A 24,150-nucleotide genomic window follows, 5' to 3' on the forward strand; every position below is an offset into this window, starting at 1 on the left:
CTCAATTACAAGCACCCAGATTGGCCAGCAGCTCAGCAATAGCCCATAAAGGATTATTCACTGTCGGAGATTTTTCTTCTTCTCAGGTGCAAGAAGAAAAAAATTGATGCAATAAAGAGCTTCACAGGAACACTGACTCAACAACCTCTCTAAATATCTGCTGACACTTTTGTAACTAATCTGAATAAAGCTATGTTAGTCGCCCATTCTGTTTACTGTCACCAATGTCACTTTAACAGGTTAATGTCACCTATATTAGCCAGGCCAGTATTATGCTTGCCCTAAATAAAAGTCCACACGTCTCACTAATTTGTATAATTATGTTGTAAACAATGCTTTCCTCTTTATATGAGACTTCATACATATTGTATGTGGACGTGAATTGGTTAACACTCACACACCTAGTCTGCAAATTCCATTCTAAAGGTTGAAGTGCATAATTGTATCTCCTCCCATCTCCAGGGCCTAATCAGTTTGGCTCTCTAATTCAATTAGCGGAAGCCATCTCTATTAGTATGTTCCCTGAGAAGAAAACAATGTACGTGCTGTTGTACTACAGGATACATTCTACATATATTCAGGTGTGAAGATAAAAAAAATTGCTAGGAACTAAAAAGATAAACTGTGGGAACCTGAACACACATTACAATTATCATAGAGGCCAATGCGCCCAGGCCCTTAAAGAGACATGAAAGGGAAAATTACAGAACACTTATATTATAAAATTTGCTTAATTCTCTTAGTGCCCTTTGTTGAAAAGCATAGCTAGGTAGGTTTAGGAGCAGCAGTGCATTGCTTGGAGCAAGCTGGTGATTGGTGGCTTTGGTTCACCATATAAGTTTAGCTAGCTGCCAGTAGTGTATTGCTGCACTGAAGCTGACTTTAACTATGAGGTTAAATACATAGTTGTATGCAAGTAACAGAGCATTGATAACATGCGCTAACACATTCTATTTTATTTTTGGATGTTAAGTGTAACGTCTTTTTATGATGGGCTTTATCTGTTCTATATTTTTGCTCACTTCTATCAGTGTTTCTCAGATGTTTTGTAGTATGTAACCTCTACAGGCATACATTTGTGTTTTAAGTTCCGCTTTATTATTAAGTTATAAAATAAGAGGCAATTGTGCATATCCTACAATGTGACGGATAATAAATAAATATATGTATTATTTTCTGTTTTCAGAAATTTATTTTAAAATTCAGTTTTACTTAATTCAAATGAAGCCAATCTTTGGAAAAAATAAAGCAGCAAATTGAGAAGAAAGCAATTTACAGAGCAAACACACACACACCACAAATATAGTTATTTAATGTTATACCACATTAGAAAAAAACATGAGACAAGTAATATTCATGTTACCACATTTCTGCATCTAACTATCATATGTGCGACTTATCAGGTGCTTTTCATTGTAGCATACTTGGCGCATAGAGCACTTTACCTGGTACATTTCTTCATGACATATTTTCCTTGCGATATTTCACTGTGGCCCTATATCTGGCACTTCTGTTACACCTTTTCACCGTGCTAGACACTTTCTCTGTGACGCACTTTATATCAGCGTTTCCTAACTTCAGTCCTCAAATGTCACTAAGGGCTCTATTTTTTAAACTCTTCTCTCCCATTTGACTACAGGATTCACACAAGCTGACTGCTGCGTCCCTGCCCTGTTCTCCACCTCTTAGGTGGAGAATTTTCAATCTCCCCGGCGAGTGCACAGGAGTGCTTATGTATATGGTGAATGCGGTCAGCTGATTGCTGCCCGCCAGAGGAGAAACAGCGTGGATAGGGGCGAATATGTACATCCTGTTTGCCTGAGGATGATACATCTGGCAGATTCTAAGCACTTCTTTAACAAGTCAGTCACAGTGAGTGAACAGCTGACCTGTTTTGGTTCACCTTTGTATAATATTAGGGCTTGATTTATCAAGCCATTCGTCCATTTTCAACTGTCAATCTCCCCGATCGGACGAGACCGGGGAGATTGAAATTCTCCACGGTCTGGTCCGATCGGGGAGAGTGACAGCTCCTGCCCGCGCATGATTGGCTGTGCACGGACAGGGGGCGGCATTGCACTCTAGAGCAAAATAGCGCACACGTGCAATGTAAAGTACTGCCAGCGGAATTCTGTCTTCCAAAGGCGAGCTGCGGCGAACAGGGGCGCATATGTACGCCCGTCCGTTGTACCTTGATAAATCGAGCCCTTAAAATTCACATGACATCACAAGGACTGTTACACAATAAAAAAATACAGTAAATTAAGAATTTTGAGTAAATATAGAGAGCACTACAGCATGCATAGCACTAAACCCTTTGTTGATTAACAACTTATTCTCAAAGAAAGATGCATAAGCAATGTTTGATCTTTGCCTCCTCAGCCAAATTCTGTGTGACACCCTTAGCTGGGGCAGTAACACCTCAGTGGATAGTGTGCAGCAAGGGAAAGTGTTAAAATTGTGCAGTTTAAAGTGTATGAAAATAATTACTCTTCATTTTCAAGCCTCTAATAATATCTATCCTCCCTTTTTTTTTTTTTAACTTAAAGGGACAGTCAACACTAGAATTTCTTTTTTTTTCTTTCTTTTTTTTTTAAACTGTTTTATTGTGCATATAAAATAAAGATACAAGGGAGTGGAGGCGCAGCTCCAGTTTTCCATTTACAACAATAACTGTAAGTTTTGTGGATAGTATGTAAGATGTTATTTACATGTCGACAAGAAATTAGCAGTCCCTCCTAGATGTTCGTTCAGGGTGTATTGTAGCTACATCTTTATGTGGAAAGTCATAAAGAAGTCCAATTGTGAGTCGCGGAGGACTAGGAGCAAACTTGCAAGAAGGTCCCTTAACATTGCCATCCATTTGAAAACTGATATGATATTTATTTGCATAGATTGGGGAATAAGTAAAAAAAAAAAAAAAAAGGGGAGAAAAAAAAGTGAGGGTTCCCGGTCCGTCGATGCCCCAGATGTTTGTGTTATAGATGTCGAGGTGTGTAGGGTCCCATTACCAGTAAGGTGTGAGTTTGGGTGTTGCGCTTATGACTTTGTTTAGGCTTTGTTATGTAACTTGATTTACTTGTGTTCATTTTGGACGTAGGTAGTCCACAAATGAGAGAACTCTGCATAAGAGTCCATTTTATCGTTTTTAAAGGAAATAATAATAATAATTTTAAACAAGTGGATGTATGGTTTATATTTGAGAGTGGAGGGGGTTTGTGTAAAAGCCATATCAGGGGGTCAAGTGGCAACTGGGTGTCCAGTATGTTTTCTATTTCAGAGATGACTCTCCTCCATAGGTTTTGAATACTATTGCACCACCACCACATATGGGCAGTGTCACTATTTACATGGCCATAGCGCCAACATATATTGCTTTGAGATCGGAAAAGGCGGTGTAGTTTTTTCGGAGTGAGATACCACCTGTGCAAAAGTTTAAAATTGACCTCCAGAATGGAGGATGAGATTGAGGACCTCTTTGTAGCTTGGAACATCAGTCTACTCGTTTGGGGTAGTATAATGACTCCTAGGTCTCTTTCCCAGCTTTCTAGGTAGGGGGGAGTTTGTCCTGGGGGCGTGTAAGTTAAGATCTTATAGATAATAGACAATGTATGTCTCGGGGGAGGGGGCGCAAATGCACAGGGATTCAAAGGAGGTTAAAGGTCTGACCATGTTCCCATAGTCTGGGTGCGTGGTATTAAAGTGGGCAGTCTGTCTGTAAGTGAACCAGTCAGCAAAACAGTCTAGTCCCTTTTTTACTAACTCACTTTGTGAGAGTAAAGATTCATTTTCGGTTAGTGTGTATACTACGAGGTCTCTGTTCAAAGTTGTTGTGGTGGATTGTGTGGTGAAGGACCTTACCGTGAATTCCCCATTTTCGATTAGGGATGTCATGGGTGAGGGTATTGAAGAGACGTAGTGTGTTGTGTTAATTGTGTGTTCCCAGACCTTAAGGGTCTCCTGTATAATTGGGTTGTCTGTTCTAATTAATTTGAATATATGTGGGCTGCTCCAACATAACCTTCCCAGGTGCGGCTTATTCATTATTAAATGCTCCAGTGGGACCCATCTTTTATGGTTGAAATGAATATTCCAGTCCACTAGGCATTGCAGAAAGATAGCTTGATGGTAAGCTGCTAGGTTTGGGACTCCCAGGCCCCCTTGCGTTTTTGAAATTTGCATGGTTTGTTTACTAATTCTGGGCGGTCTACGACGCCAAATGAAGTCGCTGAATGCTTTCTGGAGGGATGGGAGGTAGGTTTTGGGAAGGGGTATTGGTAAGGTCTGGAAGAGGTATAAGATACGTGGGAATATGTTCATTTTAATCATGTCGATGTGGCCTAATCACGATAGCTTTTTGGTACCCCACGATGAGAGATCACATATTATATTGTGTTTAGCAGGTATATAGTTAAGGCAAAATATATCCTCTTGTGAGGAAGTCAGGTATATTCCCAGGTATTTCAGTGAGTGAGTGCACCAGGTGAATGGGGAAATCTCTCGTGTGGCTACTAGTGAGGGGCCTGACAGATTTATGTTTAATATTTCAGATTTGGACATGTTTATTGCGAAATTGGACAGGGATTTGAAGGAATTAAATTTGTTTAATAAGTGAGGGATTGAGTGTTCGGGGTCAGTGAGTGTGAGTAACATGTCATCGGCAAACAAAGATAGAACATACTTCTGTCCCTTAATTGTAATTCCCGTTATCAGGGGGTTTTGTCTGACCCTCGCTGCCAATGTTTCAATCACACAGGCGAATAGGAGCGGGGATAGGGGACATCCTTGGCTTGTTCCGTTATTAATTTGAAATGGGGATGAAAGAGTGCCATTTACTAATATTCTCACGGTGGGTTGGGAGTATAGGGAGAAGATCCTGGTAAGGATCCTCGTGCCTAGACCCATGTGGGTCAATGTGGCTTGCATGAAGTCCCAGGCAACACAGTCAAAGGGCTTTTCCGCGTCTGTGGATAAAAGGACAGAGGGGATGTTGTTAAGTTTGGCATAATGTATTAAATGTAAGGCCCTGACCGTGTTGTCTTTCCCGTCCCTTCCTGGTACGAAGCCGACCTGGTCCAAATGGATCAGGTCTGGGAGGATTCCGTTTAATCTATGTGCTAGGATCCGTGCAAAAATTTTAATATTGGTATTCAGTAACGATATGGGGTGATAATTGTTGGGTAAATCTTGGGGTTTATTAGGTTTAGGGATTAATGTTATGTGGGCTACTAGTGCGGTGGCAGGGAATGATTTACTCTCATCTATAGATTGGAAGTATTGCACCATATATGGATCTAGGGTCTCTTGAAAAGTGGTGTAATATTTGTGACTGAAGCCATCTGGGCCTGGTGCTTTCCCGGTGGGTAGGTACTTCATAGCCGACTGGAGCTCAGCTAGTGAGATGGGGTTCTCTAATTGTTCTTTTTGTAATTCGTTAATATGTGGTAATTTAAGTCTGCTAAGATATTCCTCTATTAGTTGTGATCTGGTTATATTATGGTTCAAATTTCTGGGATTGGTGGCTTGTATGTTGTATAGCTTTTGGAAGAAGTTTTTGAATGTATTGGATATGGTTTGGGTGGAGAAATGGGAGATGCCCTTTTTGTCTTTAATCTGCATGATGAATTTTTAGTATGTTTTCTGTTTGATATCTGGCTAGTAGTCTGCCTGATTTGTTCCGTCCCTCATAGTATTTTTGTTGGGAATAAAGTGCTTGTCGTTTGTGTGTCTTGTCAAGGTATAAAACTAGATTTTTTTTTTGTGTTCCGTAATTTCATCGAGTAGATTTTTGTCAGTCGGGTTTTTCTTATGTAAATTTTCCAGCTGTTCTATTTGTGAGACTAGAGAGATTGTGAGCTCTCTTTTTGCTTTATTAAGTTGTGCTTTAATGGCCATTAGTTCTCCCCTAACAACACTCTTGTGTGCTTCCCAGAGGGTGTGCATGTTTGTCTCAGGTTGGGTTTTATGTTCAAAGTATTCCGTAAGAGTGGTTGTCAATTTGGAGATCACTCCAGTTTCTGTTAATAGGTGTTCATCAAGTCGCCAGACAAAATCTCTTATAGGTTTAGAGGGTCATGTCATTGTACATATCATAGAGGCATGGTCTGACCATGTAATCGGGGAGATTGTGGCCGAGTTGAATAGTGATAAGCCTCCAACATCCGCAAACACATAGTCTATTCTCGTGTAGATCTCGTGTGGGTAAGAATAGTAGGTATAGTCTCTAGTCTGAGGGTGCAGGGTTCTCCATACGTCATGTGCTACAATTTTCCCGAGATGCGACTTAATTTTTGAGATCTGTGAAGGTGATGTGGAGGAGTATCGGGACGAGCAGTCTAGGCTAGGGTTAAGTGCGGTGTTTAAGTCTCTGCACATTATGAGTGTTCCCTTCTGATGGTCTAGTATTAGATTTTTAATTTTCTTCATGAAGGAGTGTTGTGCTATGTTAGGGGCATACACTGAAACTAATGTTATAGGTCTCCCGTAGAGAAGACCAGTTAGGAGGACACTAGAATTTCTTTTTACCTCTGTGATTAACTTGTATCTATGCATCTTCTGACAGCCCCCTGATCACATGACATTTTATTTATTATCTGTTGACTTTCATTTTAGCCAATTAGTGCAGTGTCTGCCACAATCCACAGGCCTGATTACAATGTTATCTATATGGTTTACATGAACTAGCTCTCCCCTGTTGTGAAAAGCAAATAAAAAAAAATTGTGTGATAAGAGGCGGCCTTCAATGGCTTAACACAGGGCTCGACAAACCTGGGAGCCACTGGCTCCTATCATTTTACCCCTGGCTCCTAACTTTTTGGGTTATTCTCCATATATCTATATACAAATCCAACTGTCTGGCTCCTAAGAATATGCCTGGCTCCCAAATATTCTTACTGGCTCCTAATTTTTAAACAGATTTGTGAAGCAGTGGTTAGCAATTATCATATGAGCCCACCTAGGTTTACCTTTCAACTAAGAATACTAAAGGAACAAAGTAAAATTGGTGATTAAAAGTGAATTGGAAAGTTGTTTAAAATTACATGCCATATTTGAAACATGAAAGCTTTTTTTGGACTTGACTCTCCCTTTTAAAGAGACAGTAAACACCTTGTAATTACAGGACATTTCTGTTGTGTTACTTTAGAATAACATATCAGCCTGGTATAAACATTTTGAAAACAAATTAACATGGTGTTTGCTGCATTTGTTTTTCAATAGCCAATCTCCACCCACCATTTGACTTTTCTGGAGTCTTTCTGAGCTTGGGTCTGCAGTCGAGGCTTTCCATTATCATATTATTAGTACAAATTGCATTTTATATTGAAATCTCAAGGTGTTTGCTGTCCCTTTTAAAAGTGGGGCATTTTATCTTTCTGATCACCTGCTTCACCAATGCAGTATGAGAGCAAGCTAAGTTGTAATATGCTCCACGATTAAAAGTGCTTGGGAGTTGAATTAGTGTGTGTCAATGTAGGAGAAATGTGTTAGTTTAGTTGACGCTAGTGCCAACCCAGCCACAATTAAGTTTCCTCCTGATAATGGTTTGCTTCTTCAGCTCTTTCCCGTTTAAGGAAATTGTTTATCAATGATATCTGGGGAACTAGATTAAACTCAAAATAAAATATAAATAATTGTAAACGTAGCATATTTAATCTGGTTTTGTTATTTATTTTGACTATGTTTCATGTAATTTACCTTTACCATTTTTTTTTTTTTTTTAATTCTTCCACAACCCAGAGAGAACATGCTGCAAGGTTTAGGATCCTGACTCTGCAACATTTTACACAGTAATTGTTTATTTTTTTCTCCTCTGTTGTAGCCAGTTAGCTACAGGTATAAACAAACATACTCAAAATGCTTTTCAAGGGGCATGTCCCTGGTCTGCTTTGAGGTGACAAACACTACATTTTCCTTACGAGTACAGGTTAAACATTTATTTTGTAAGCAGATCTTTTGCAGTACATGCAGTGATATGTATTTCCTATGCATATGTTTTAAAAATAAAATGCACAGTTTATCTAAGGTCACAATGTGTTTTTCTTTTTAACATTTTGCAGCTTGTCAGAGAAATATCTCCCCACATACACCTAACACATACACAAAATAATAGCTGGCTAAAACATATATCTGTTTATTTACTTCATGAATTGTGTGCTCCATGGCTTTTTCTACTTTTATATTATTATTTATTTTAGACAATTTTCCATCACATGTAGCAGCTTTGAGCAAACGAAGATGGTTACAAAGCACCGCCTTTCCCCAGATCCCGCCCTTATGTGTTTTTTTGTGTGTGTTTTTTTTGTAAAGAGTGCTGGAGACAAATTCAGTAGATCACGCGGAGAAACCTGATTAGCAGGATCTAAAGTACTTCGCCCAGGTGTGCCAGACATTCCCTGTGTACAGGGAGGTGTGTCTGTGTGCACAGGTGTGTCTCTGTTTGTATATGTGTGTATATATGTGTGTGTGTGTGTGTGTGTATATATGTATATGTGTGTGTGTATATATATATATATATATATATATATATGTATATGTTTTTGTATATATCTCACACACACAGGTAGCCCTTGTTTTGTGCCTGTTCCAATGGATCATGTGACCACTATTGAGGTAGTTGTTCCACGGTTTCTTAGCTAAAAACAAAAGATTTGCAGAAGAGTTTTTGCCACCTCTCTTTACAGTACAGCACATGAGTAGTTTGACATTCATGTGCTTTCTGAAAGTACACTGTACTGTAAAAAACATATTAGAAACATTTTTCCATGCTGGCCTTTTTGATTCTAAAGCTAACAGGAAGTGTATGTCAGTGTGCGTATTAAAGGGACATTTAAACTTTTCTTTAAAGATTCAGAACGATCATGCAATTTTTAAAAAAACTTTCCAATTTACTTCTGTTATCTAATTTGCTTTATTCTCTTGGTATCTACTTGGTAGAGTCTACCTAGGTATATTTTTCAACAAGGGATATAAAGAGAACAAAACAAATTAGATAATAAAAGTAAATTGGAAAGTTATTTAACATTGTATCCTCGAATTCATGAGAAAAATTTTGAGAAGTATATTAGAATAGAAGTAAATAGAAGTAAATTAGAAAGTTGGTAAAAATTGTTGTTTAAGATTATTTTTTTTTCTGACTGAATCCTAAAATAATTTTTGGGGGTTTTGTATTCCTTTCAGTTATTATATAATATATTATTACATTACTAATGTCATTTTTGAGAAGTTCCTGGAACCTAATTATTTTACTTCCTATTGACTTGCATTGTATAAATGGGTTCATTTTACACCAATTGTTTTTTTCTTTTTTACAACACACACCCACACACACACCACACACCACACACAGCACACACACACACCACACACACACATATACACACCGCACACATACACACACATTACCTTGAAAACATATGTTATAAGTTTGAATAGGAAATATACTCATTGACAAGGTTAGGAAGAATTAATTTTAAGTGAAAAAATAATTGTGTCCTTCAAACTTTTAGCTTTTGTCAAAGAATCCTCTATGTGCAGCAATTACAGCCTTGGAGACCTTTGGCAGTTTAGTTGTCAGTTGGTTGAGGTAATCCTAAAGAGATTTCACCCCATGCTTCCTGAAGTACCTCCCACAAGTTGGATTGGCTTGATGGGCACTTCTTACGTACCATACAATCAAGCTGCTCCCACAACAGCTCAATAGGGTTGAGATCTGGTAACTGTGCTGGCCACTCCATTAAAGACAGAATACCAGCTGACTGCTTCTTCCCTAAATAGTTCTTGCATAGTTTGGAGCTGTGCTTGAGTCATTGTCCTGTTGTAGGAGGAAATTAGCTCCAATCAAGCGCCGTCCACATGGTATGTCATGATGTTGCAAAATGGAGTGATATCCTTCCATCTTTAAGCTCCCTATTGTCCTGTATAAATCTCCCATTTTTCCACCACCAAAACACCCCTAGACCATCACATTGCCTCCACCATGCTTGACAGATGGTGTAAACTTCAAGCACTTCTCCAGCATCTTTTCTTTTGGTCTTCGTCTCATCAATGTTCTTTTTTTGTCATCCGAACACTTTGAATTTAGACTAGTCTGTCCATAACACTTTTTTTCCCCCACACTTCCTCTGTCCAGTGTCTGTGTTCTTTTGCCCATGTTAATCTTTAATTTTTATTGCCCAGTCTGAAATGGCCTTTTCTTTGCAACTCTGTATGTATATGTGTGTATGTGTATATGTGTGTGTGTGTGTGTATATATATATATATATATATATATATATATATATATATATATATATATATATATATATATATATATATATATATATTACACATACAGTACTGTGTAAGAGTCTTAGGCTACCATTAGATTTGTTGCTTTAGCAATGGTATAATGACCATATATAATTATAGAATGCAACCAGTAAATACAGGATATTTGTATACAGTATTAAAAAAAACAGAAAAACAGCTTCTATAGGCTAAAGTGGCAAGTATTTAGTGTGACCTCCCCTTACACTTCAGCAATAGCAGGAAACCTGGCTCTCGTAAACCTAAATGAAATGGAACCCTAATAAATGTCATTGCTAACACCTGTATTTGTCTTACTATTTCATGTCAAAATGACTGCTGTGAAAAAGGTTGTGCAAGGCATGCTTGAGCATTACATACATATGTGGTATATGTTTAATTCATTGGAAACTAGCTAATAAGACCAACTTTCAATCACATTCCATTCAAAATGCTAAAGATCACAGAATTTGACAGACATAAAATCATACTTTTGCATCAGCAAGGCCTCTCTCAAAGGGAAATCGGCAAACTAACTGGATACTCAAGATGTGGTATTCAAGCTGTTATAAAGAAATTTCACGAATCAGAAGTCAAGGACAAAAAAGGAGTGGAAGGCCAAGAAAACTTTCAAAATATGATGAGAAGTTTCTCAGAGCTTTTTCTTTGAGAAACTGCAAGAAGTCCAGCAAGGACCTGGCTCAGCATCTGGCAGCTTCATCAGGATGCCAAGTTGACCCTTCTACAGTCCGAAGAAGCTTGATCAGGAATGGCCTTTGTGGAAGGGTAGTAGCCAAGAAACCACTTTTTCAGAAGGGGAACAGGGTGAAAAGGCTAAGATATGCTAAATCTCAAAAAGATTGGAATAAAGATCAGTGGAAAATAGTATTATAGAGTGACAAATCCAAGTTTGAAATTTTTGGGTCCAATCGTTGACAATATGTGAGAAGAAGAGTTGGAGAGAGATGGAAGACTGAGTGCTTGTGGCCTTCAGTGATACATGGTGGAGGGTCTGTCCTGGTTTGGGGCTGCTTTTCTGCCAGTGGTGTTGGCGATATTGTCTGAATTGATGGGATTATTAATGCTGAAAAGTACTGATAGGTTTTAATTCACCATGCCATTCCTTCTGGATAGCGTCTGATTGTCTGTTTTAGCTGATAAAACACTGACAGTTATGGCCTCCAGAGTCCAGACCAGAATATTATAGAGTCTGTATGGGATCACCTGGATAGAGAAAGAAATAAGACAATCTAAGTCTAAAGAAGAACTCTGGGAAGTGCTGAATGAAGCCTGGTATAATATACTAGAAGATTACTTGAAAACTTCAGGACAGTATCCCTAAAAGAGTTCAAGATGTACTTAGTGCCAAGGGAGGTCAAACTAAATACTAACTGAAGAAGCCATTTTGTTCTGAAAAGTTTTTGTTTTGTTTTTATATATTTTGTGTACATATTTCTTGTATTTTCTGTTTGTATCTTAATAAATATACCCAAAAATAAATATGAATGGTCATTACAACTTTGCTAAAACAACAAATATAATGGTAGGAAGAATTTTGCACAGTACTGTATGTTGGAAGTTTTATTTATTAGTGTAGCACAATGCAATAGCACTTTTAACCAGGTAGTACATTTTTTCAAGGTTACTTTGAATTCGAATGCTTACCTTTTATCATGTGACTGCCATCAGCCAATCACAAAACGCATATATACATAGAAACTGTGAACCCTAGCACATGTTCAGTAGGAGCTAGTTGCTTCAAAGTGTGTCTAGAAAACGACTGTGCACCTTTTGATAATGGAAGTAAATTGGAAAGGTTTCTAAAATTGCATGGTGTAGCTGAATCATGAGTTTAATTTTGACTTTAGTGTCCCTTTTGAAATTGAATGAATTATTTATGCCTGACTAGTACACTTTCTGGTATTATAATGCTAATTAGTTGTTGTTTTTTTAATGTTGTGCATGAAAGACAGTTTCATTCTGTATATAATAAAACTTGCAGGGAAAAATGTGGAGCAGTAAATTATTTCTTTTTCCCAGGAGTGCTCTATTTCTGTTCAAGTCGGAACTTGAGGTTAAATATTTGCTGCCTACAGAAAGAACATCAGAGATTTCTATTAAGACTAAAGTTATTTAATACTTTCTATTGTGGTATACATTAGATTGGTTTTGTATTAATATGATATCTTCTAGGCGTGTTCATTCCTAGTGCGCAAGAAGGTGGCCGTTCGCGGCCTTCAGCTCTTTACAGAGCCAGATTTCTTCTTGTGTAAATGCAACACACTATGCAAATCCAGATCTTGGTGTGTTGCATTTTCAGAAGCAGAAATCTGATGCTGAAAAGAGCCGAACGCTGCAGCCGGCCACCTTCTTGCGCATTTGGATAGTAACTAAATATACAAAAGCATATGTCTGGTAGATAAAGTAGGCCATATTTGTGCATTTTATTTGTACTTTATATGGTGTTTTTATCCATTTATAGAAATACCCCTATTGTAGTAAATCTGTTTTTAAAAAAGCCTACAAGAAAAACATAATGGCTTAAATAAGAGTTCCCTATTTTTCTTTGCATCTGAAGCATGACATTTTATGTAAATACAATATTGACCTGTTGAGTGAAAAAGATAAACACATTTTAGGCTTGTTAGGTGTGTAGCTGTCCATCGCTACAACAGTGGGAATTCTGCTTATCAGCCAGTGAGCAGCCAGTCCCTAGGGTTCAGTTGTACAGACATGCATTTCATCTTGGCATATTTTAATAGTGCTCTTGCATATGCGTGGAAGATTATTTTGAGAGTTCAATGCTCTATTAAAGAGACAGTTAACGCCTTGTAATTATAAAATGTTTCTGCAGTCTTGCAAACAAATGAACATACTATTTGGAAGAGCCACTCTGGACTTGGTACTGGAGCATGCACTGCTATCCACTGTCATTTTGTTTTTAGCAAAATATCCATTTTTTGATGTTCCTTACCTTATCAATTCTGCTGAACGAATTTGTGAAGTCTGCAGTGTGCACTTCAGACTTAACAGGAGAGAAGGGCAAAATAAATAATAAAAAATATATTTCAAAGCTGTTTAACTATGCATAATTGTTATTTTAAAATGTAAAAGTGTCCCTTTAAGTGGTGCTCTTTTGTGAAGCCTGTTGCACACAAGCATCTATAATGTTTACCTCCCTGTCAGATTGCCGGGTTGTGCAGCTGACCGTTCTATTTGTACTTTCACACACAGTATATGAGCATATCCAAGCTGGTGGGCACTAACCTTGTTATGAGGGCAAAAGTATTTTATTTTCCAGATGTTTTTATTTGAGAGATTTTCTTATATGGGTTTAGTGTTCCCAGCTGTTAATGTATCCAAGATGGTGGACTTTAAATTCTGGTGATTTTGAGGCAAGTGCATTTGTTAGAATTATAAACAAATCTGTCAATATGAAATCAAATCGAGCAAAACGCTACCCTTGTGGAATTTTAATAGTCACAGGAGTTCACAGTACTTTTGTCATGTGACCGTCAAATATTGAATAAACAGCTTCAGGGATATTGGAGGCTGAAATGTTGCAAATGATGCTTAACATTTTTTTTTATTATTATTATTATTATTATTATTTATTTTTTTTACAATGCAAATTAGTTGCTGATATTATTAATCATTCTTAAAGGGACACTGAACCCATATTTTTTTTTCTTTCCTTTCATGATTCAGATAGAGCATGCAATTTTAATCAACTTTTAAATTTACTCCTATTATCAATTTTTCTTCGTTCTCTTGCTATCTTTATTTGAAAAAGAAGGCATCTAAGCTTTTTTTTTTTTTTTTTTTTTTTGGTTTAGAATTCTGGAAAGCACTTTTTTATTGGTGGATGAATTTATCCACCAATCAGCATGGACAACCCAGGTTCACCAAAAATGGGCCGGCATCTAAACTTACAATCTTGCATTTGAAATAAAGATACCAAGAGAATAAAGAAAATTTGATAATAGGAGTAAATTAGAAAGTTGCTTAAAATTTCATGCTCTATCTGAATCACGAAAAGAAAAATTTGGGTTCAGTATCCCTTTAAATTTATTTCAATATGCTTCAATAAATCAATGAAAAAACAATGGACAGCGCTAATTGTTTAATAGGATATATTTATTAAAAGACATAGCATTTACTATGTGTGTGTGTGTGTGTATGTGTGTGTATATATATATATGTATATATGTATAGAGACCTGACCTGATCTGATGCCCTTTTACTTCCCCATGTTTTGTATATGCTTTTAAATATATTCCAATAAAGTTACAAGTTTTAATCTACTCACGGCTGGAAATTCCCTTGCTTGTATTTGTATTTGTGTGTATGTGTATGTATATATGTATATATATATATATATATATATATATATATATATATATATATATATATATATATATATATATATAATGTGTGTGTGTAAATGTAATGTTGTTTCCTCCTATTTAGTTTTTTGTTATCATTTTTTGCTTAGAATACTAGCAGCTTTAACAATTTAGATATTTTTTTTATATTTCTTGCTGTAAAATTCTAATTAAGCATGTTATGTTATGAAGGGTTTTATTGTGGGTCTATGGTCCCCTAAGTGTTATTTTACAATTCTAGTAGCTGAGGTAATTGCGCACTTTCATATACAGAGCGCCTTATTTTGCCATGGATATGTCCCGTAAAAGTAAGCAATACATTGTATCAGCACAGTGTGATAATCAGCTAGGGTTTTGGTTCAGAGGAAAACCTCACCTATATATGCAGCCTGTGTTATGTAAATCATTGCAAACAAGGACCTGCAGAAGTCCACAGGGTTAAATCGCCTTAAAGGGAAATGAAACCAAAAATGTTTTTTAGATGTCAGACCATACATTTTAAAGTACTTTTCAATTTGCTTCTATTATCAAACTTGTTTTATTCTCTTGGTATCCATTGTTGGAGCAGCAGCAATGTGCACTACTGGTAACTATCCGAACATATATGTTGAGCCAATGACAAGAGGCATATATCAGCAGCTAGCTCCCAGTAATCCATTGCTGCTCCTGAGCCTACCTAAGAATGATTTTCAACTAAGGATACACAGAAAACAAAGCAAATTAAATAATAAAAATAAGCCTGAAAGTTATTAGAAATGGCATTCTCTATCTGAATCATGAAAGTTTAGCTCCTTAACAACAATGGTGTACCCTGAACATCGCCGTTCGTTAAAGGTTTTCTTGGTTATAATAATGTATGCATAGTAACATTTTTTCAGTATGCTTTTATTATTTGTTTTGTCCCTTATTCATATCATTTAATGCTGAAAATTTTGCTTTTTAAATGCTAAGCAGTAATGTTAATTGATTCAGAAAGTTTTCACACTTGGATGATATGTTTATTGCAAGGCTACACAAAAGTCTTGTAATTACATAATTTTGTGTCTCTACTCCTCACACTCATAAATTGGTTTGGTAAAGATCAAATACTGCTGCAGTGATCAAGGAGGATTATATTCTGATGTAAAAATGTAAAAGGTGGTGAGAATAAAAATGGGAAGTATTGTAGATTTGGTGAGTACATGTTCCTCAGCCACAGGGAAAGCCTCTGAGAGCTGCTTATTTGCTCACTATTGTTTTATATAATAGGATGCAATATTTCAGCAAAATAGCAGTGCTAAAACAAGAGCTCATGCTCTGACAATGGGTGTAATATCATAAAACGATGCTCTGCTCTGCTCTATAAACGGTAGTAGAAAAAAAGCTTGTGTAACCATCAGGCTAAATTTAAATTATCTGTTGTTTTATTGTAGTCAAAAAGGGACAGACTGGGTGGGGCCAGCGGTTGTTATCTGCTGTCACATTCTGCGTGTTTATATGTGGGTGACAGGCATGTGAGGCTATATCTGGTCTGTGGTCGTGAGCTATATCTGTTCCAGCTCTCTTGTACTTGCAGCAATTATGTGACTTCCTCAGTTTTAATTAGCCCTTAGATAATATAGCAGTGGCAGTGCTTGGACAAATTAACTCCTTTGGCACCAGAGAAATAACCTACCTAATAGCACAAGTGAAGGTAATTTGCACTAAAAAGAGAGTTCAGTCAATTTTTACCATGTGACAAAACCAGTCTGACGTGCTAATGAAGGACCTGCCCTAGTAATCCACGTGCTGCACCCACTGTACCAGGTTAACCCCTAACAGCTTTGTTGTTCCTGTTTCCCTAGTTGCTAATTAATTGTTTAGAGTTGTTTGCAGAGATTGTTATCTTGTGTGCTTTACAGGGGATTTTCTGCATTGTTTGTGCAATTAATATTATTATTATTATTATTATTATTATTATTATTATTATCAGTTATTTGCAGATTCCGCAGCTCTATAAACATAGGTATACTATACAAAGGTAGGATTTATAGGAGACAAATGCGAAGAAGGCCCTGACAAGAGTTCCATTTTTGTGAATTTGTGCTCATGAAGGTGATTTACAAACCTGCTGGGCTCATAGGCTTACATGCTAAGGGGGTTCAAGGGGATGACAAAGGAGGGGGAGAGAAAGTGAGGTAAGAAAGGTTAGCGTGTATTGTATGTGTCCCTGAGCAGTAGAGTCTGAAACTAGGAAAACTAGGGGAGGGTCTTGTGGAGCGAGGCAGAGAGTTACACAAAGTAGGGGCCATTCTATAGAAGTCCTGTAGACAGGAATGCGAGGAGGAGAGAAGGAGGTTATGAGCAGAGCGAAGAGGACAAGAGGGAAAGTATCTGGAGATGAGTAATAGCATATCTGAGAGCAAAATAATAGTGAAAAACACACAAGCTGACACTGTTACAAAGTTCCACATGTAGGTAAGAACCCACAAATATATGATAGTTTATGTGAATATTGGCTATCCAAGGAATAGGACCCAAAGTGACGGACAACACACTGACTACAGCAAGAAAGAAGACAATGTGGAGAATAACAAATCCCATGAGCTAGAGAGGGCTTCAAGGATTTCCCTGCATCCTTATTTTTAGATATTCTACATATATCTACTTACAAAAACCTTATCCGGCTCCTCAACAGAAACAACAAATAGCTAGATGGCTTCCCTGTTTTCTGGCAAACTCCTGAATTTGATATTAGTTTGTTCTTTGATGTGTTTGGCCAAGCTGAGCTAATGCCATCTTTTTAGAACATCTTCTATGTATCCTAAATAAACATTGCTTGGGTACATGAATGTTGAGTACCACAAATATCAAACGGCACATATTTTCAGTTTGGCTAATGTAAATGGATCACCGGGATGGAAAATGTTACACTTTGGTGCAGATTTATCAAAGGACTAATGCCTCTATCAGTTGCAGACATGTATGTGACTGATATTTATTAAGCAACGGTTTAGTTGCTTCCTAAACCCACTCTGCCACCTCTGATTGGTCCGACCAGAATGATTGGCAAGCTCTGCCCCTGCTCACTTGGTTGCACAAGAGCAGGGCGGTATTACATAAGCTAGTGTAACTAAGTGTAATGGGTGCTTCATTCTATAGTTTTTGACATATTTTTAGCTTTGGTATGGCGTCTTGCTATTATAATTTGACACCTTAAGCCCAAGGGTATTTAACTATTCATTAGTCTATATTATGATGGTCTTATTGCCTGCTAACTTTAATGTTTCAGTGTAGGCTCTTGAATTTCAGAACAAAAACATAATTTTCACCTTTTTTATCTTACAGCGTCTCTGCCTTTTATCATTATGACTTTGATCAACTCTCCGTATAAGCGTGGATTCTACTGCAGTGACGATTCCATCAGATACCCCTACCGGGATGACACCATCACTCACGGGCTGATGGCTGGAGTCACCATTTCCTGCACCATTATTATTGTACGTACCAACTGCAACCATGGCTGGTTGCTATGGGATTGTAACTGAGCTAAACTGATAGTTTATAGATAGATGATGGGGGTATAGAGCATGTGGCCAGAAATAATGTGAAGGAAAACAAAGACCTTCTTTTCTCATGACTGTGGAGAATGAATAGTGTAATGCAGAGAGAGAGAGATTAAATGGATATAAAAGTTAAAATTAAACTTTCATAATTTAGATACAGCATACAATCTTAAAAACCTTTACAATTTAATTCTGATACCACATCTTTACTTTGTTATTTGTGTATCCTTTGTTAAAGATTTTATATTAAGATTAGCGCCAAGTTGTTATCCTCAAGCTCCCTCACAGGCAATCTTCCCTAAGATTAACCAGAATACAAATAAATAACAGCAAAGGATATAGTTTGGGAGCGCTAAAAAAGCTATAAGGATGATATGGAGACTGATGTACAAATATAAAATACAATTTATTAACTTAAAAACAGAAAGAGGGACGTCTCCCTATATTTAATAATTTAAAATAGATACATAAATATACACAGAGAAATGTTCTGATCAAATTCCACCTTAATTCTGAAACATACAGCAGTTTAAAAGAAAAAATGCACTTCACAATACAAACACACAGTTTGAAATGCTAGGGTAAAAATTCTACCTTATTAAAAATTCCACCTTATTAAAAACTTTCTGCAGATTAAAAGAAAAAATACGCTTCACAATATTTCCACCTTTTGTTATATCGTTAAAATGTTCCACTTTTGTATTTCAATAAAATGTTTCAATTTGTGTCAGAACTTAAAGTGCATGGTATTTGTGCAGTCCGATACAATATTATTAGTTAGTGACTTTGATCTATTGTTTTCAGATACACACCGTCTTGTTGCACTTTAGTGTTTTTACAAGTTGTAATTTGCAGTAGTGATATAAATTGTGATTTTTCAATAGGTGTTCCAATTTGGAAGAGAGCTTACCGGATCTTCTGACACTTTTTGTGTCTAGCGGTGTTTCAATCTACCTTACCGGAAAGTTGTTGGGCCTCTTGTCAGCCTTCCAGACTTGTACGATACAAGATTCACCTGGAACTGGAATCCTAGAACCCGCTCCTTCGTGTGTGCGATTCCGGTGTCAGACACTTTTGTTTGTCTTTGAATATCTTTGGCTGCTAATTCCAGCAGCAGGCTTCTTTCAAATAGATACTTGCGATGCACGCCTCTGCGTGTTTGTATACTGAAGTCTGGATTTCATATAAACGGCCGTTTGTTTAACTCTTTCTTCCCCTATACTTGTATAATTTTGAGATCTTGCAGGGGATGTTGGAGCTGTTGTAGATAACGTCTACGCGTTTCTCCAGCAGGCTTTATCAAGACGGATGATATGTGATATTGACTCAGTATTTAAAAAGCCCTCCTCTCTTTATAATTGGTTCTAACCAATTTTTAAATGCTGGGTCAATATCACATATCATCTGTCTTGATAAAGCCTGCTGGCGAAACGCATAGACGTTATCTACTATTAATACTTTAAGTTCTGACACAAATTGAAACATTTTATTGAAATACAAAAGTGGAACATTTTAACGATATAACAAAGGTGGAAATATTGTGAAGCATATTTTTTCTTTTAATCTGCAGAAAGTTTTTAATACGGTAGAATTTTTACCCTAGCATTTCAAACTGTGTGTTTGTATTGTGAAGTGCATTTTTTTCTTTTAAACTGCTGTATGTTTCAGAATTAAGGTGGAATTTGAACAGAGCATTTCTCTGTGTATATTTATGTATCTATTTTAAATTATTAAATATAGGGAGACGTCCCTCTTTCTGTTTTTAAGTTAATAAATTGTATTTTATATTTGTACGTCAGTCTCCATATCATCCTTATAGCTTTTTTAGCACTCCCAAACTATATCCTTTGTTGTTATCCTTTGTTAAAGAGCATGCTCAGATAGGCTTAGGAGCATCAGCATACATGTGGCTTGAGCTTCACTTCTGTTCAAGCAACATCCACAATCCTGAGTCTACCTATGTCGCTCTGTAACCAAGAGAACATAGTAAATGTAGTAATAGCAGTTTGTTTGGTTTTTATCACATGCCCCATCTGAATCACGAAAATGTCATTTTGACTTTCATGTCCCCCTAATGTTTGTAATTGGGAATGCACACAGTAGGAGACGATAATGCTATTTGCAAATGGAGGGCAAAGATAATGGTGTTTTCCATTCTTTAGAATTTATGGATTAGGCATACGAGTTCTGTCTCACCTATCTGTGTAACCCAATCCCCTAAGGCTGCAGACTTGTCAGTAATAAAGGTGTCTCTGTTGTAACAAGACGCAGACTGATTGAATATCATTGATTCCCCTGTACTTACACTTATTGTTTCTTTACATCCCTCAAAGCCTGAAACAGGCTACATATGGTCTCTAACCCTTCATTAGAACCTGGTGCTATTTACACTTATTATTTTGTATAGAGAGATTATCTTCTATAGTGCTCCTGCGAGTTGCGTGCATTACAAACATACCTTTTGTTTAGCTAGGGGACTATTTGAGTTAATCCTGACTTGTTACTGAATAAGGGAAAGTAATTTCATAGGTGTGAATAAACAATCTCTAGATCTTCATTGATACAGTAGCAATCTACCTTCAAAGACCATTCCAATACTGTTGCGTGTACTGCACACCAGCTGAATTTTTTTTTTATTTTCTGCCACACTGGACACTTCTGCCTATTACAGTAATCAAAAATAATAATATTAATAAAATATATATATATATATACACACACACACTTAAATGCTTACTGACCCCATTTAAAAGATTTTTGTTGTATATAAAGTGATTATTGCTAATATTACTTCCTCTTGATGTTATCCCCTGCAGATCACCTCAGGAGAAATGTACATGGTATTCTCAAAAAGGCTCTACTCTCGTTCTGAATGTAATAATTATGTTGCTGCACTGTACAAGGTGGTGGGTACCTACCTGTTTGGGGCTGCTGTTAGCCAGTCCCTCACTGATCTGGCCAAGTACATGATAGGACGACCAAGACCAAATTTCCTGGCAGTTTGTGACCCTGATTGGACAGCTGTTAATTGCTCAGGTTACGTCACCCAATTCACTTGTCGCGGGAGCCATGCAAATGTAACAGAGTCAAGGTGAGGAATGTGCTAGGTATGAGGGAGGGTCTCCTGTGGTTGCTATAGCAGTAGCTGCCATTAATGAGCATTGAGTAAGTTAATAAGACTGTCTTGGGTTCCCTGACCCCTTAATCTACTTGTAAAGGAGATTTGTATTTTATTTGTCCAGTAACCTCAATTACTGACTTTTTTTTCCAGGCTTTCCTTCTACTCTGGACATTCATCATTTGGGATGTATTGCATGCTCTTCCTGTCTGTGAGTATTTCTGTCCACTCTGTTTTTGCCACTCCTGTATAATATAAAGATAATACTTAATAGCTTGTAGAATGAGTCAGACTTTGCAGGTATACAGTTAAAGGAAGGGGCCCTGTACTTGGGAATTTGTCATGTTCTAGTGTAAATTCCCTCTCTTGTTTGCCAATTTGTTCCTCATATTTCCCCCCACACACATTTTCTCTCAGCTTCTTACACCTATCTGTTATCTCCTCAATTAGATTTATAAAACTACTTCCTCATGTCCAGTGTGGCAGCAGATCCATATATTTTCTCCTTGTATATCTGTTTTTCTGTTCTCTTGTCTGACCACATAAGAATTAATTCTCATCTTGCTTTCTCTCATTGCTCGCAGCTTTATATTCAGGCTCGTCTGTGCGGTAAATGGGCTCGCCTCTTGCGTCCCACCATACAGTTCTTCCTCATATCCTTTGCACTGTATGTCGGATACACCCGTGTGTCAGATTACAAGCACCACTGGAGTGATGTTCTGGTTGGACTCATTCAAGGGGCAATCGTGGCCAGCCTCACCGTAAGTTTGTCCTGATAATATGTCTCTGGATTCTACCATATTCAAGAGTAGAATGCCTTAAAACCACAATACTATCTTTTTTTTTTTTTTTTTTTTTGCTGCATAGAAAATTAGATTTTAAAATGTCTTATGTTCTTTTTTTTTTTCCGTTAAAGAAAACAAAATAAGTAGTTTAATTTGTGTGCATTTACTTGTTCATAGCAACAGCTACGGGAGTTGTTCTTATCAGCCAATGGATAGTAGGGATGTGCATTTGGATCGTTAGAGAGGATCCGAATGCGTAAGTAAGGAGCCGCTCGTACCTTTTGGATATCTTCATAGCCAGATTAATTCCTGTTAATAATCCCCACTCTAAGATCTGTGCAAATCCAGATCTTAGAGTGGGGATCTTTTACAGGAATCAATACGGCTACCAAAATATCTGAAGGGAAAGAGCAGTTCCTTACTTCCCCATTCGGATCCTCGCCAACGATCCTAATGCGATCTGAATGCACATCCCTAATGAATAGTCTGTCCCTAGACATGAGTTATGTACAAACATGCACTTCCTGTTATGTTTATCAATTTATAGGGACATGAAACATAGATCATACAGTTTTAAACAACTTTCCAATTTACTTTTATTATCTAATGTGCTTTGTTCTTTTGATGTCCTTTGTTGAAAAGCATACATAGGAAGGTTTAGGAGCTGGGAGCTAGCTACTGATTGTTGTCATTGTGCTTGTTGTCATTGGTTTACTGATGTGTTCAGCTAGCTCCCAGTAGGGCTTTGCTGCTCCTTCAATAAAGGATACCAAGAGGATGAAGAAAAATTGATACAAGAAGTAAATTGGAAAGCTGTTTAAAATTGTATGTTCTATCTGAATCATGAAATAAAAATGTGGGTTTCACGATACTTTAAATAAATGTAACTTGTCATGTATGTATATATATATATATATATATATATATATATATATATATATATATATATATATATATATATATATATATATATATATATATATATATATATATATATATATATATTTTGATCAAAGAGAGCACTAACAGTAAACCTAATCCTGCAACCTCCTATTAAGCCAATTAAATACTAAAGTACAGACACCGTCCCTTTTTAAGAACAAATCGGCGTATACATCACACTCATATTGAGATAAATCAAATTAATATTTATTAGGGCAATAAAAAGCAAACAAATTCAACTGAGCCTATATCAGGGATCCCTGAATAAATGTTACTGGTATAAATGTTGCAACTTAAATATATCATAGCCATGTGATGTGGCACAACCGTAATCGGCAATGTGTTAAAGTTCCACCTGTAATAGTGAGCAATGTATCCACAACATGTTGCAGTTCATAACAAAACAGGGCTAAGTAAGCCTCTCTTCTTAGGTACAGGGAATTCACAGTATAAATCACTGCAGCATGTAAACAGACCAGTGGTCCTCCTAGAGACCAAGCTCATCGGACCACCAGATCTTCCGCAGGGACTCACCAGCTCTGACTTGGTATATGTTAATATGCAGGTCTTCTTACCCCTTAAGCCAGGACCGGCTTTTTCCAAACCTCACTGACTCTGTGTGTCCGCCTCTAATTCTTGATGTCACTGGCTGGGTGTTGCTGCTGCTTTTTTCCAAGACTGGTATCCTATAATCAGGAAAAACATGATGCAATTTCGTGCTGTATGAATATTGGTACAGTTCCAGTAGAAAGTATCCCTTCAATCAGTGGAGAGGAATTGGCTCAGTGATCAGAAAATGTACACACTATTTAGTTGCTCATAGTGTGTCTATCCAGCTTCCAGCTACACGCGTTTCACCCCACAGCTGATCACTCTCAGGGCTTAATCAGGTATGACAAGTTGATGTCTATCATCCATTTGCCTTTATTTATACATGCCATGGGGGTATTAACTCTCAATTGCCTTAAGTGTAGTACCATAATATTAACTGTTTAAATACAATCACAGTGGGTGAGAATGGCAACCCCCAATTCAAAATTTTAACAGTAGGATTCTGCATCTATACAACACCAAAATAAGCAAGTAACACAATTTTGCAAGTCAAAAATTCT

The 24,150-nt window shown here is 37.1% G+C and overlaps 1 protein-coding gene across 1 annotated transcript in view; it reads left to right on the forward strand.

Moving 5' to 3' along the window:
• The window catches only part of PLPP2 (phospholipid phosphatase 2), a 46,869-nt gene that overhangs the window by 12,140 nt on the left and 10,579 nt on the right, over window positions 1-24,150 (forward strand). The window contains exons 2-5 of the mRNA XM_053702854.1: window positions 17,976-18,127; window positions 21,010-21,284; window positions 21,465-21,522; window positions 21,896-22,072. Of these exons, the coding sequence (XP_053558829.1) occupies window positions 17,976-18,127; window positions 21,010-21,284; window positions 21,465-21,522; window positions 21,896-22,072 (662 nt within the window). The remainder of the gene's footprint in view (window positions 1-17,975; window positions 18,128-21,009; window positions 21,285-21,464; window positions 21,523-21,895; window positions 22,073-24,150) is intronic.

The sequence above is a fragment of the Bombina bombina genome, chromosome 2, assembly GCF_027579735.1.
Source record: "Bombina bombina isolate aBomBom1 chromosome 2, aBomBom1.pri, whole genome shotgun sequence".
Lineage (NCBI taxonomy): Eukaryota > Metazoa > Chordata > Amphibia > Anura > Bombinatoridae > Bombina > Bombina bombina.